Source organism: Pogoniulus pusillus, chromosome 40 (genome assembly GCF_015220805.1).
Source record: "Pogoniulus pusillus isolate bPogPus1 chromosome 40, bPogPus1.pri, whole genome shotgun sequence".
Taxonomy (NCBI): domain Eukaryota; kingdom Metazoa; phylum Chordata; class Aves; order Piciformes; family Lybiidae; genus Pogoniulus; species Pogoniulus pusillus.
Window position 1 is genome coordinate 5919150 of NC_087303.1, and position 14152 is coordinate 5933301.

The window sequence follows — 14152 nt, forward strand, 5'->3', positions numbered from 1 at the left end:
TGCCTTGGCAGGGGGCTTGGACTGGCTGAGCTCTGGAGGCCCCTTCCAGCCTCTACAGTTCAGTGATTCTCTGCTACTTCAGGACACAAACAGGCATCTGAAAGCTGGTATCTGAGAGCTGCTTATGCAACTGCACTGCTCACAGCACACAGGGACATCTCCACGAGGCTTCTGCCTCATTGGATGCCCAGAGATGATTGGGAACAAACTCAGCCTCAGGGGGACAGCACAGTCTGGGTCATCCTAGCATCCTCCTGCTTGGGTGCAGCATCAGAACGGTGCATTTAGCACCATGAATTCCTAACTCCCAGAGCTGGAGAAGCAGCAGTGCTGAGCAGGACTCACTGCACCAGCCCAGCTGCAGTGGATGAGCACAGAGGCAGAGAATCCTCAGGGAATCACAGCATGGGTTAGGCTGGAGAACACCTTTAGGATCAAGCCTAACCATTACCCAGCTCTACCATGCCCACTGCTAACCCACAGCCCACAGCACCACACCCCCATGGCTTTGAAACCCCTCCAGGCATAGAGACTCCATCCCTGCCCTGAGCAGCCTGGGCCAGGCCTTGACAACCCTCAAAGGGAAAAAATTGTTCCTCTTGGCCAACCTAAACCTCCCCTGGGGCAGCTTGAGGCTGTTTCTTCTCATTCACTCTCTTGTTCCTTGGGAGGTGAGCCCAGCCCCCACCTGGCTGCAGCCTCCTCTCAGGCAGCTGCAGAGAGCAATGAGGTCTCCCTCAGCCTCCTCTCCTCCAGGCTGCACCCCCACACCTCCCTCAGCTGCATCTCCCCAGCCCTCTGCTCCAGATGCCCACCAGAAGCAAACTAACCCCCACTAAAGGAAATGCATCCTCTGCAGGCAGGGTCCTTGGCTGCCCTGAGCTGCTCTGCTGCTCTGGGGGCACAAATCACCCATCTGGCTCCAACCTCCTCAGGCTGCTCCTCCCCAGCCCTCTTCTCCAGACCCTTCCCCACCTTTCTTGCCCTTCTCTGCCTCTGCCCCAGCCTCTCAATGTCCTTGCAGTGAGCAGCCCCAAACTGACCTCAGCATTTGAGGTGCAGCCTCCCCAGTGCCCAGCACAGGGGCACAATCCCTGCCCTGCTTCCCCTGGCCACAGCATTGCTGATCCATGCCAGGCTGCTGGTGCCCTCCTTGCCCACCTGGGCACCCCCTGGGCCACCCTTTTAGCCACCACTGCTCAGCATCCCCAGATCTTTTTCCACCAGGCAGTTTCCAACCACTCTGCCCCCCAACCTGGAGCATTCCTGGGGCTGTTGTAACCCAGGAGCAAGACCTGGCACTTGGCCTTACTGAACCTCATCCCATTGGCCTTTGCCCACGGATCCAGCCTGGGCAGCTCCCTCCTCACATCCTCCTGACCCACCAGCAGACCAAGACTCCTACCCAACTTGGTGCCATCTGCCAACTCACTGAGGGTGCCCTGATGCCCTCACCCAGGCAGCTACCAAAGGTCCCAGCACCAGCAGCAGCAGGCAGCAGCATTGGGGCTGGGCTGGCTGCTGGCTGCGCTGCTGCTCTCTGCCTGCTATTGACATATTTAAACACGACCTGGAGCAGAAAAACACCCCCAGATGTTGCTGGCTCTTGGGTGACAGGACACCTGATAGCTGCAGGCCCCACTGTTCCCTCTTCTCTAGGGCCTGACATTTGCTGGGCCCTGGCAGCACATCCCCAGCGAGCACACGGGCAGGGGTTCTCGGAACAGCCCCCGCTGTGCCCACCATGGTTATTAACCAGCTCTGCTCCAGCTGCCCCTGCCATGAACCCACAGCCACGCAAAGCTGGGGCCCAGGGAGCCAAAGCGCCCCCCCCTGGCCAGGGAGCAGCCCCCAGAGCCCAGACAGAGGGCCAGGGCAGGGTGGTCTGGGGAGTGAAAGTTCCTTAAGCCCCTCCTGAAGTTGCCCATCCCAGATCTGGTCTTGTTTTGCTCAAAAGCAGGGATAGGAGCTGTGACCTCTCCCCTTTCCCATCTCCCCTTTCCCAGCTCCCCTTTCCCATCTCCCCTTTTCCATCTCCCCTTTCCCATCTCCCCTTCCTCAGCTCCTTTTCTTCATCTCCTCTTCTTCATCTCCCCTTTCCCATCTCCTCTTCCTGAGCTCCTTTTCTTCATCTCCCATTTCCCATCTCCACTTTCCCATCTATCTCCTCTTCCTCATCTCCTCTTCTGCATCTTCTCTTCATCTCCTTTTCCTTATCTCCTCTTCCTCATCTCCTCTTTCCCATTTCTTTCCCATCTCTTTCCCATCTCCTCTTTCCCATCTCCTCTTCCTCATCTCCTCTTCCTCATCTCCTCTTTCCCATCTCTTTCCCATCTCCTTTTCCTCATCTCCTCTTTCCCATCTCCTCTTCCTCATCTCCTCTTTCCCATCTCTTTCCCAACTCTTTCCCATCTCCTCTTTCCCATCTCCTTTTCCTCATCTCCTCTTTCCCATCTCTTTCCCATCTCCTCTTTCCCATCTCCTCTCCCTCATCTCCTCTCTCCCATCTCCTTTCCCTCTGCCCCATCTCCTCTCTCTCCTTTCCACACCACATTTCTGTGCCATGCAGAGCCAGGTCACACTTATATCTCTGTCCAGAGCAGCAAGAGGCTCCTAACCAGATCATCTCACAGCCCTGCCCAGCAGAGAAAGCTGCCAGAGCTCTGGCACACGGATTTGCAGTGGGCAGGCTGGTGCCCAAGGAAGCATCCAGAGAGAGCAGCTCTTGGGCAAACCAAAGCAGCTCAGCAGAGCTATTGCTGAACCCCTGACAGCTGGGGAGAAATGGAAATAAATCCCTTGGCAGAAATAGGGCTCCTCTGAGCACACCCACCCAGCTCTGCCTCTGCTCACAGCAAAGGGGGAAACACCCAGGCTGCTGAGCATGAGCCAGAGGGTGCCCAGGTGGGCAGGAAGGGCACCAGCAGCCTGGCATGGATCAGCAATGCTGTGGCCAGCAGGAGCAGGGCAGGGATTGTGCCCCTGTGCTGGGCACTGGGGAGGCTGCACATGGAATCTTGAGGCCTTACTCCCAGAGGATATTGAGGGGTTGGAGCAGAGGCAGAGAAGGGCAAGAAAGGTGGGGAAGGGTCTGGAGAAGAGGGCTGGGGAGGAGCAGCCTGAGGAGGCTGGAGCCAGATGGGTGATTTGTGCCTCCAGAGCAGCAGAGCAGCTCAGGGCAGCCAAGGACCCTGCCTGCAGAGGATGCACCTCCTTTAGTGGGGGTTAGTTTGCTTCTGGTGGGCATCTGGAGCAGAGGGCTGGGGAGGTGCAGCTGAGGGAGGTGTAGGGGTGCAGCCTGGAGGAGAGGAGGCTGAGGGAGACCTCATTGCTGGTCTCACCTCCCAAGGAACAAGAGAGAGAATGAGAAGAAACAGCCACAAGTGGCCTCCAGTTCATAGCCACTGCTGCCTGGGCAGGGGTAGAGTCCTGTTCCTGGGGAGGAACAACCTCCTGCACCTCTCCAGCTGAGGGGGGAGCTGCTGGAAAGCAGCTCCAAGAAGGTCCTGAGAGTGCTGGTGGAGAAGCAGCTCAGCATGAGCCAGCAAGGTGCTCCCACTGGCCCAGAGGGGCAAGGGGCTCCTGGGGTGCCTTCAGAAGAGTGGAGCCAGCAGGTTGAGGGAGGTTCTCCTCCCTCTCTGCTCTGCACTAGGGAGGCTGCATCTGGACTCCTGGGTTACACCCAGGTGGCTTTGCAAAGGCTCCAGAGAAGGAGACTCCACAACCTCTCTGGGCAGCCTGCTCCAGGCCTCCAGCACCCTCACACCAAACAACTTGCTCCTCATCTGCAGCTGGAACCTCCTGGGCCCCAGTGCATGGCCACTGCTGCCTGCCCTGCCACAGGGCACCACTCAGCAGTGCCTGGCACCTTCCTCTTGCCCCTCACATCTTTGTAACCATTGCTCAAGTGCCCTCGGGGGCTGCTCTTCTCCAGGCTCCCCAGCCCCAGGGCTCTCAGCCTCTGCTCCTCACAGAGCTGTTCCCAGTCCCTCCAGCATCCTCATAGCCTCCACTGGACTCTCTCCACTACTTCCCTGTCTCCCCTGGACTGCAGAGCCCAGCACTGCACCCAGCACTCCAGATGTGGGCTCACCATACATCATGGCTGGTCTTGATCTCCAGAGCTCTTTTCCAACCATGGTGACTCCATGTGAGTGTGGTTAGAGCTTTGTGCACTGGGAGTGTGGGAGAAGAGAGAATTCTCTGCCTGGTTCCCCCTTTTCTTGCCTACAGAGGGACCCTGCAATGTTCCCCTTGTTTTAAGACCTCAGTGCAGCCATAGCCCCAAGCCCCTTCTCACCTCCTGGGCTCCAGTTCATGGCCACTGCTGCTTGCCCTGTCACAGGGCACCACTGAACAGAGCCTGGCACCTTCCTCTTGCCCCTCCACCCTTCACATCTTTGTAACCATTGCTCAGGTGCCCTCTGGAGCTGCTCTTCTCCAAGCTCAGCATCCCCATCAAGAAGCTGAAGAACCTTTTCTCTGCACTACACAGCAGCCCATGGCAGAACCATTCCAGGGTGCCACCACCCCCAGGCAAACAACCTCCAGCTCCATCTACAAATGGCTGCAGGGAGGCAGCACCGTGGTGAAGCTCTCTGCATTTATGCAGGCAGAGGACAAGAGAGCTGTTGCTGTGATCATGACCACCTCCATCCATGTTAAACAGCCCCCTGCTATAAAAGGGCTGCCTCAGCACTCACCTTGCCCAGCCTCGATGAAAGGAGGAGACACTCACTGCCAAGGCACACCTGAGAACAGCAGTGGGCACAGATGGCTCCAGGTACTTCAGCTTCAAAGGGTGGGCAGTGCTGGGGGGTGACTGGGGCATGGTCAGGGGTGATGGTTTGAAACTAAGAGGAGAGAAGATGTAGACTAGATGCAAGGATGACATCTTTTAGGCTGAAGGTGGTGAGACACTGGCCCAGATTGTCCAGAGAGGTGGCAAATGCCACCAGGTTGGATTGTTTAGGGCTCTGAGCCACCTGCTCTAGTGGAAGATGTCCCTGTGGGAAGGTTGGAAAGCCAAAGGGATCCTGGGGTGTGTTAGGCAGAGTGTGTCCAGCAGATCCAGGGAGGTTCTCCTCCCCCTCTGCTCTGCCCTGCTGAGAGCTCATCTTCAGTACTGTGCTTAGTTTTGGGCTCCCCAGTTGCAGAGGGACAGGGATCTGCTGGAGAGGGTCCAAGGGAGGGCTGTGAGGATGATGAGGGGAGTGGAGCACTGCCTGATGAGGAGAGGCTGAGGGCCCTGGGGCTGCTTAGTCTGCAGAAGAGAAGACTGAGAGGGGATTGAATCCATGTCTGAAACTGTCTGAGGTTGGGGGTCAGGAGGGGGGGACAGGCTCTGCTCACTGCTCCCTGGGCTAGGACAAGCAGCAGTGGATGGAAGCTGCAGCACAGGAGGTTCCAGCTCAGCACAAGGGGGAACTTCTTGCCTGGAAGGGTCCCAGAGCCTGACACAGGCTGCCCAGAGAGGTTGTGGAGACTTCTGTGAAGGCTTTCAAGGCCTGTCTGGATGTGTCCCTCTGTGATCTGTGATAGGATTGTCCTGCTCTGGCAGGGGAATTGGACTCAATGATCTCCTTGGGTCCCTTCCAACCCCTAACATCCTGTGAGCTGTGACTAGATGACCTTTAAAGGTCCCTTCCAACCTAAAACATTCTATTACTGTGTGCAGTTCTGCAGCCCCCAGCACAAGCAGGACATGGAAGTGTTGGAGCCAGCCCAGAGGAGGCCACCAAGATGCTGAGAGGGCTGCAGCAGCTCTGCTCTGAGCACAGGCTGAGAGAGTTGGGGCTGTGCAGTCTGCAGAGGAGAAGGCTTCCAGGAGAGCTTGGAGTGGCCTTGCAGGATCTGAAGTGGGCTGCAGGAGGGCTGGGGAGGGAGTATTGAGAAGGTGTGGGAATGGCAGGAGGAGGAGGAATGGGTTTGGAGTGTGAGAGGGGAGATTGAAAGTGGATGTTAGGAAGAAGTTCTTGGGAGTGAGGGTGGTGAGAGAGTGGCATAGGTTGAGGGTGATGAGACCCTGGCACAGGTTGAGGGTGGTGAGACCCAGGCACAGGTTTCCCAGGGAAGTTGTGGAGCACAGAAGCACCCAATGTGATCTTGCTCCTGAGAAGGCAGGCAGCCAAATCAAGCCCGCAGCATGGCATGAGTTCTGCAGACAGTTATGGAGTCTCTGATACAATTGGGATCTGGAGGGGCTGGAAGGTGTCCAGAGCAGGGCCACGAGGATGAGCAGAGGGCTGGAGCTGCTCTGATGTGAGGAGAGACTGAGGGAGTTGGGGCTGTGCAGTCTGGAGAGGAGAAGGCTCCAAGGAGACCTTCTTGTGGCCTTCCAGTATCTGAAAGGAGCTTCAAAGAAAGCTGGGGAGGGACTTTCTAGGTTGTCAAGGAGTGATAGGATTGGGGGGAATGGAACAAAGCTGGAAATGGGGAGATTCAGACTGGATGTGAGGAAGAAGTTCTTCAGCATGAGTGGTGAGAGCCTGGCACAGGTTGCCCAGGGAGGGGGTGGAAGCCTCATCCCTGGAGGTGTTTGAGGCCAGGCTGGATGAGGCTGTGGCCAGCCTGCTCTAGTGTGAGGTGTCCCTGGGCATGGCAGGGGAGCTGGAACTGGCTCATCCTTGTGGTCCCTTCCAACCCTGCCTGATTCTATGCCTCTATGGTTCTGTGGTTCTATGAAGTGAGGAACTGCCAGAGCCTCCTCTGGTGCCCACCATCTCCTGCTTGACCACACAGTGAGGAGGGCACTCTGCTCTTCTCAAGAGGCCAAGGCCAATGGGAAAACCTGAGGATGAGAGGGGAAAACCTGAGGATGAGAGGGAAAAAGCACAGGGACACACTCTGCTTTCCATGGACAGTGACTCTTCAGCCAGGGAGACCTTGGAGCACCACCAGGAGGACAAGCCCCAAGGGCAGGTCCGATGGAAGGGGATGGGGGTTCAGTTGATTTGGGGGTTCAGTTGATTCTGGGGAGGGTTGACCTTGCCCACAGAGTGCACCAAGACATCAGGGAAGGTGAGCATGGGCTGCAGAGGCTGAGAGTTGCTTGCCAGGTGCCAGCCCCTCCTCAGCAGGGTGGCTAAAGGGCTGCCCACACCTTGCCTCTCCGCTCTGCTGCAGGGTCGCGCTTCTCTCCCCTCCTCCTTGCTGTGATGGCTCTGGGGCTGCAGTGGCCACGGGAAGCTGCCACCTTCCCAGCCATGCCCCTCTCCAACCTGTTTGCCAACGCTGTCCTGAGAGCTCAGCACCTTCACCTCCTGGCTGCTGAGACATACAAAGAGTTCGTAAGTGCCACAGCCTCTGGGCATCTGCCTTAGCTTGATGGGTTCAGGACCCTGTGCCTGCCAGGCACAGACATCTTCCAGCTGTTGGTGTCATCTCTGTTGGCTCCAGATGAGGAGAAAGGGTCTTAAGAGGACAAGTCTGGGGGAGGAGCAGCTGAGGGAGCTGGGGTTGTTCTGCCTGGAGAAAAGGAGGCTGAAGGAGACCTCATTGCTCTCGACAGCTCCCTGAAAGGAGGCTGGAGTGGGGTGGGGGTTGGTCTTTCTCCCTGGAACAAGTGACAGGACAAGAGGAACTGTCCTCAAGCTGCCCCAGGGGTGGGTTAGGTTGGACATAAGAAACAATTTCTTCCCCCAAAAGGGTTATCAAGGCCTGGCCCAGGCTGCCCAGGGCAGTGGTGGAGTCCCTATCCCTGGAGGGCTGTCAAAGCCCTGGAGATGGGGTGCTGAGGGCCATAGGTCAGTGGTGTCCTGGCACTGCTGACCTTAAAGGTCTCTACCAACCAAAACAATTCAGTGATTCTATGTCCCACCAGCCTGGACCCTTTGTCTCAGCTCTCTGTGCCACCTCTGATCCTGCAGAGTCCCCTCCTCAGGCCCACTGCTGCCCGTGCCCAAAGTCAGCTGCCTCAAAGTGACACCAGTGGGAGATGGCAGAGATGCTCCACAGGACTTCCCTCCCACAGCCCCTGGGTGGCTTTGAGCACTTACCCAGCGTCTGCTATTGCCAGAAGCTGGCATGAGCTGTCCCTCTGGGAAGAGCTGTCCCTGAGGGTCCTTGGGAGAAGCCATCCCAAGCACGGTTGGCACCACAGCTGGCGTGGAAGACCTCGAGGTGCCAACGTGTGAACTGCTGTTCCCACCTGCCAACCAACCTCCTATTTTGGGACAGCTGGGAAAGCCTCTGGGGGCTTCTCCCAGGGCAGAGGGCAGAGAGCTGAGTGCCTGGGCTGTCTCCACAGGAACGCACCTACATCCCAGAGGACCAAAGGCACACCAACAAAAACTCCCAGGCAGCCTTCTGCTACTCAGAGACCATCCCTGCTCCCACGGGCAAGGATGATGCCCAGCAGAAATCAGTAAGTTCTCCCCCTGGGCCGAGCCCAGAGCTGTGTGCAGAGCCCAGATGGGCTCCAGCTCAGGGCCAGAGGCTTTCTGGGAGCACTTTGCTCCTCCTCTTCCTTCCACACCGTTTAAACCTTGCATAACTAGAAGTGGGGAGAGCAAAACTAGAAGTGGGGAGGTTCAGATTGGATGCCAGGAAAAAGTTCTCCACCACGAGGGTGCTGAGATACTGGCACAGGTTGCCCAGGGAGGTGGTGGAAGCCTCATCTCTGGAGGTCTTTAAGACCAGGCTGGATGTGGCTCTGACTTTACCTAATGTGAGGTGTCCCTGCCCATGGCAGGGGGGTTGGAGCTGGATGATCTCTGAGGTCCCTTCCCATCCTGACAATGCTGTTACTCTGCATGAAGACTCTTCTGGGATGCTCTCTAAGTCAAATTCCCACCCCAAGGGTGTGCAGGACATGGCTGGGAGGTGCTCCTCAGCTTGCCAGCTTCTCAGTGTCTGCTGAAGCTGTAGGAGCAGGGGCACAACCTGGGCCAAGGGCAGCAGGACACAGAGGGAACTCTCCCAGACACTTCACACCTTTGACTCTTGCTTTTTCTTCCTCTCAGGACATGGAGCTCCTTCGTTTCTCCCTGGTTCTCATCCAGTCCTGGCTGACTCCAGTGCAGTACCTAAGCAAGGTCTTCACCAACAACCTGGTTTTTGGCACCTCAGACAGAGTGTATGAGAAACTAAAGGACCTGGAAGAAGGGATCCAAGCTCTGATGAGGGTAAGTCAGAGCACGTAGGACAGCCAGAGGACAGCACAGACCCCCTAGACGCAGGGCACTCAGCTCTCAGGGGCTTCCAGGGGATCCAAAGGCCATGAGACATCTCCACACCTTCCACTCTGAAGGCCACTGGCAGGCTGTGGGTTTTGCTCACCTGAAGAGAAGGAGATGCTGATGCCCAACAGCACCATTGCCTCACTGGGGAGCATGAGAGGACACAAAGGAAACGTTGATAGCTCTGCCATAGCCCCCGGGAGCAGAACGCAGCAGGGAGGTCACAAACACCACACCCAAAGTATTCCCTAACCCAACAGCACAGAACATTGAGCTCCTTAAAACCTGCTGGACAAAAGGCAACAGGAGATCTGCTCCAGCTCCACACCAGCAGTGAGGGCAGGGGTAGAGTCCTGTTCCTGGGGAGGAACAACCTCCTGCACCTCTCCAGCTGAGGGGGGAGCTGCTGGAAAGCAGCTCCAAGAAGGTCCTGAGAGTGCTGGTGGAGAAGCAGCTCAGCATGAGCCAGCAAGGTGCTCCCACTGGCCCAGAGGGGCAAGGGGCTCCTGGGGTGCCTTCAGAAGAGTGGAGCCAGCAGGTTGAGGGAGGTTCTCCTCCCTCTCTGCTCTGCACTAGGGAGGCTGCATCTGGGCTCCTGGGTTACACCCAGGTGGCTTTGCAAAGGCTCCAGAGAAGGAGACTCCACAACCTCTCTTAGGCAGCCTGCTCCAGGCCTCCAGCACCCTCACACCAAACAACTTGCTCCTCATCTGCAGCTGGAACCTCCTGGGCTCCAGTGCATGGCCACTGCTGCCTGCCCTGCCACAGGGCACCACTCAGCAGTGCCTGGCACCTTCCTCTTGCCCCTCACCCCTCACATCTTTGTAACCATTGCTCAGCTGCCCTCGGGGGCTGCTCTTCTCCAGGCTCACCAGCCCCAGGGCTCTCAGCCTCTGCTCCTCACAGAGCTGTTCCCAGTCCCTCCAGCATCCTCACAGCCTCCACTGGACTCTCTCCACTACTTCCCTGTCTCCCCTGGACTGCAGAGCCCAGCACTGCACCCAGCACTCCAGATGTGGGCTCACCATACATCATGGTTGGTCTTCATCTCCAGAGCTCTTTTCCCACCATGGTGACTCCATGTGAGTGTGGTTAGAGCTTTGTGCACTGGGAGTGTGGGAGAAGAGAGAATTCTCTGCCTGGTTCCCCCTTTTCTTGGCTACAGAGGGACCCTGCAATGTTCCCCTTGTATTAAGACCTAACTGTGCTCCCTGCACATGGCCCCAAGCCCCTTCTCACTGGCAGCAACCTGTGTACACAAAAATACATCTGAAATATGGTTAAGGGTGGGGAGAAGCCCCTCAAGGTCCTCTAAAGCTAGTGAGGGGAGTCTCAGAAATGAGTGCCTTGGAGGATGCTCATCCCCAGACTCCCCCTCCCAGAATCACAGAATGGTTTGGGTTGGAAGGGACCTGCAAAGCTCTTCCAGCCCAACCCCCTCTGCACTCAGCAGGGACATCCTCCACTAGAGCAGCTTGCTCAGAGCCCTTCCAAGCCTCACCTTGAATATCTCCAGGGATGGGGCCACAACCACCTCTCTGGGCAACCTATTGCAGTGTTCCAGCAACTTCCCGGTGCAGAACTTGTTCCTCACATCCAATCTAAAGCTGCTCTGCTCTCATTTCAAACCACTGCTCCTCATCCTGTCCCTGCAGGCTGCTGCAAACAGTCCCTCTGCAGCCTTCCTGGAGCCCCCTTCAGGTACTGCTATGAGGTCTCCCCAGAGCCTTCTCTTCTCCAGGGTGGTGAGACCCTGACACAGGCTGCCCAGGGAGGTTGTGGAGCACAGAAGCACCCAATGTGATCTTTGATCACATTGGGTGCTTCTGTGCTCCACAACCTCCCTGCAGGTGTTCAGCACCAGGCTGGATGAAGCTTTGAGTGACCTGTTCTAGCAGGAGCTGTCCCTGCCTATGGCAGGAGGGTTGGAACTGGCTGAGCTTTGAGATCCCTTCCAACCTAAACCATTCTCTGATTCCAGGCTGCACACCCCCAGCACCCTCAGCCTGTCCCCACAGCAGAGCTGCTCCTGACCATCTCCATGACCTCCTCTGCACCTGCTCCAGCAGCTCCATGTCCTTCCTGTGCTGAGGGCTCCACACCTGGATGCAGCTCTGCTTCCCTGGGTGGACCTCAGCTCAGGGGGGATCCTGTGGTGGGGATGGTCAAGCACAAAGCCCTGGAGGAGGTTTTCCTGCTCTGCAATCCTGAATCATAGAATCATAGAATTAGTCAGGTTGGAAGAGACCTCCAAGCTCATTGAGTCCAACCTAGCACCTAACACCTTCTAATCAACTAACCCCTGGCAGTAAGTGCCTCATGCAGCCTCCTTTTAAACACCTTCAGGAATGGGGACTCCACCACCTCCCTGGGCAGCCCATTCCAATGCCAATCACTCTCTCTGACAACAACTTCCTCCTAACATCCACCCTCAACCTGCCCTGGCACAGCTTCAGGCTGGGTCCCCTTCTTCTGGCCCTGGCTGCCTGGCAGCAGAGCCCAACCCCACCTGGCTACAGCCTCCCTGCAGGCAGCTGCAGACAGCAATGAGCTCTGCCCTGAGCCTCCTCTGCTGCAGGCTGCACCCCCCCAGCTCCCTCAGCCTCTCCTCACAGGGCTGTGCTCCAGGCCCCTCCCCAGCCTTGCTGCCCTTCTCTCAACACCTTCCAGCACCTCAGCATCTCTCTGCAATGGAGGAGCCCAGACCTGGACACAGCACTGCAGGGGTGGCCTGAGCAGTGCTGAGCACAGGGGCAGAAGAACCTCCCTTGTCCTGCTGCCCACACTGCTCCTGAGCCAGCCCAGGATGCCATTGGCTCTGCTGCCCACCTGGGCACTGCTGCCTCCTCTGCAGCTCCTCTCTCCCAGCACCCCCAGCTCCCTCTCTGCCTGGCTGCTCTCAGCCACTCTGGCCCCAGCCTGCAGTGCTGCTTGGGCTTGTTGTGGCCAAAGTGCAGAGCCCTGCCCTTGGCATTGCTAAAACCAAAGCACAGGACTGTGCCGTGCTGGAGGCTGCTGCTGAGGGCTGCGGTGCGCTGGGGCACATCCCGCAGCCACCTCCAGGGAGGGTCCAGCAGGCTCAGGGCGCATCCCTTGTCCCCCCCTGCCTGGCAGGAGCTGGAGGACAGGAGCCCGCGGGGTCTGCAGATCCTCAAGCCCACCTACGACAAGTTCGACATCCACCTGCGCAGCGAGGACGCGCTGCTGAAGAACTACAGCCTGCTCTCCTGCTTCAAGAAGGACCTGCACAAGGTGGAGACCTACCTGAAGGTGATGAAGTGCCGGCGCTACGGGGAGGGCAACTGCACCGCCTGACGCGGGCCACGGCTGCCCGGCAAGCCCAGCCCCGCACCGCCCGCGGCTGCCCTGCGCCTCCCGAAGCGAAGGGGACAATAAACCTGCTGCCTGCCCACCTGCCTCTGCCTGCTGGGGGGGCGGGGGGCGAAGGGCAGAGCTGCTGCATGGGCTGGTGTGGGGCAGAAGGGCAAAGCTGCTGCCTGGGCTGGTGTGGGGCAGGGAGGGCAAAGCTGCTGCCTGGGCTGGTGTGGGGTAGGGAGGGCAAAGCTGTTGCCTGGGCTGCTGTGGGGCAGGGAGGGCAAAGCTGCTGCCTGGGCTGGTGTGGGGCAGGGAGGGCAAAGCTGCTGCCTGGGCTGGTGTGGGGCAGGGAGGGCAAAGCTGCTGCCTGGGCTGGTGAGGGGCAGAAGGGCAAAGCTGCTGCCTGGGCTGGTGTGGGGCAGGGAGGGCAAAGCTGTTGCCTGGGTTGGTGTGGGGCAGGGAGAGCAAAGCTGCTGCCTGGGCTGGTGTGGGGCAGGGAGGGCAAAGCTGTTGCCTGGGTTGGTGTAGGGCAGGGAGGGCAAAGCTGCTGCCTGGACTGGTGTGGGGCAGGGAGGGCAAAGAGTTTTGGGGTAAATTTGGGAGTTGGGGGTGGGGTTTGGAGCTGTAGAGAGGATTTGGGAAGCAGATTTGGGTATATTTGGGAACTCGAAGTGGATTTGGAGGTGGATTTGAAGATGTGGAGTGGATTTGGGCAGCAGGCTTGGGGTTAGGGGCAAATTTGGGAGCTGGGGGTGGATTTGGGGGCAAATTTGGAGCTGTGGGGGGATTTGGGCAGCAGATTTGGGGTTTGGGGTGAATCTGGGAGCTGGGGGTGGATTTGGGGGCAGATTTGGAGCTGTGGAGGGGATTTGGGCAACAGATTTGGGGTGAATCTGGGAGCTGGGGGTGGATTTGGGGGCAAATTTGGAGCTGTGGAGGGGATCTGGGAAGCAGATTTGGGGTTTGGGGTGAATCTGGGATCTGGGGGTGGATTTGGGGGCAGATTTGGAGCTGTGGAAGGGATTTGGGCAGCAGATTTGGGGTTTGGGGTGGATCTGGGAGCTGGATTTGGGGGCAAATTTGGAGATGTGGAAAGGATTTGGGCAGCAGATTTGGGGTTTGGGGTGAATCTGGGAGCTGGGGGTGGATTTGGGGGCAGATTTGGAGCTGTGGAGGGGATCTGGGGAACAGATTTGGGCTTTGGGGTGAATCTGGGAGCTGGGGGTGGATTTGGGGGCAGATTTGGAGCTCTGGAGGGGATCTGGGGAACAGATTTGGGGTTGGGGTAAATGTGAGGTCCGGGGCTGGATCTTGGGAGTGGATTTGGGCTTGGGGAGACTTTGGGGCCTGAGGAGTGGACATGGGAAATTAATTTGGGGCTGGGGGTGGATGTGGTGAGCAGAATGGGGTTCGGGTAGCTTTGGGGTGACAGTTTGGGGCTGGGGCTGTCAGGGGTGGGTCTGATGAGCGGATTTGCAGCTGCAGAGCAGACCTGGGGAGCAGATTTGGGGCTGAGGGATGAATTTAGGGCTCCAAGTGGCTTTGGTGAATGGATTTGGGACTGGGATGGATTTGGGGCATCAATTTGGGGCTGCAAGGTGGATCCAGAGGGTTGATCTGGAGGCTGTAGAGCGGATTTGGGTCTGGGGTGAATTGGG

The 14152-nt window shown here is 57.9% G+C and overlaps 1 protein-coding gene across 1 annotated transcript; it reads left to right on the forward strand.

Annotated features, from left to right (window-relative positions):
- Positions 1 to 7205: 7205 nt before the first annotated feature.
- On the forward strand, positions 7206 to 12494 carry GH1 (growth hormone 1). Its single transcript, XM_064174377.1, has 4 exons — positions 7206 to 7289; positions 8249 to 8365; positions 8964 to 9125; positions 12294 to 12494. The coding sequence occupies exons 1-4, from the start codon at positions 7206 to 7208 to the stop codon at positions 12492 to 12494; spliced, it is 564 nt and encodes a 187-aa protein (XP_064030447.1).
- Positions 12495 to 14152: the final 1658 nt, after the last annotated feature.

Bases quoted from the DNA above. Each gene is read 5' to 3' on its own strand.
- GH1 (XM_064174377.1), top strand. From the start codon at position 7,206: ATGCCCCTCTCCAACCTGTTTGCCAACGCTGTCCTGAGAGCTCAGCAC. The intron at 8,366-8,963 runs GTAAGTTCTCCC...TCTTCCTCTCAG, and splicing joins ATGATGCCCAGCAGAAATCA to GACATGGAGCTCCTTCGTTT. The intron at 9,126-12,293 runs GTAAGTCAGAGC...CCTGCCTGGCAG, and splicing joins GGATCCAAGCTCTGATGAGG to GAGCTGGAGGACAGGAGCCC.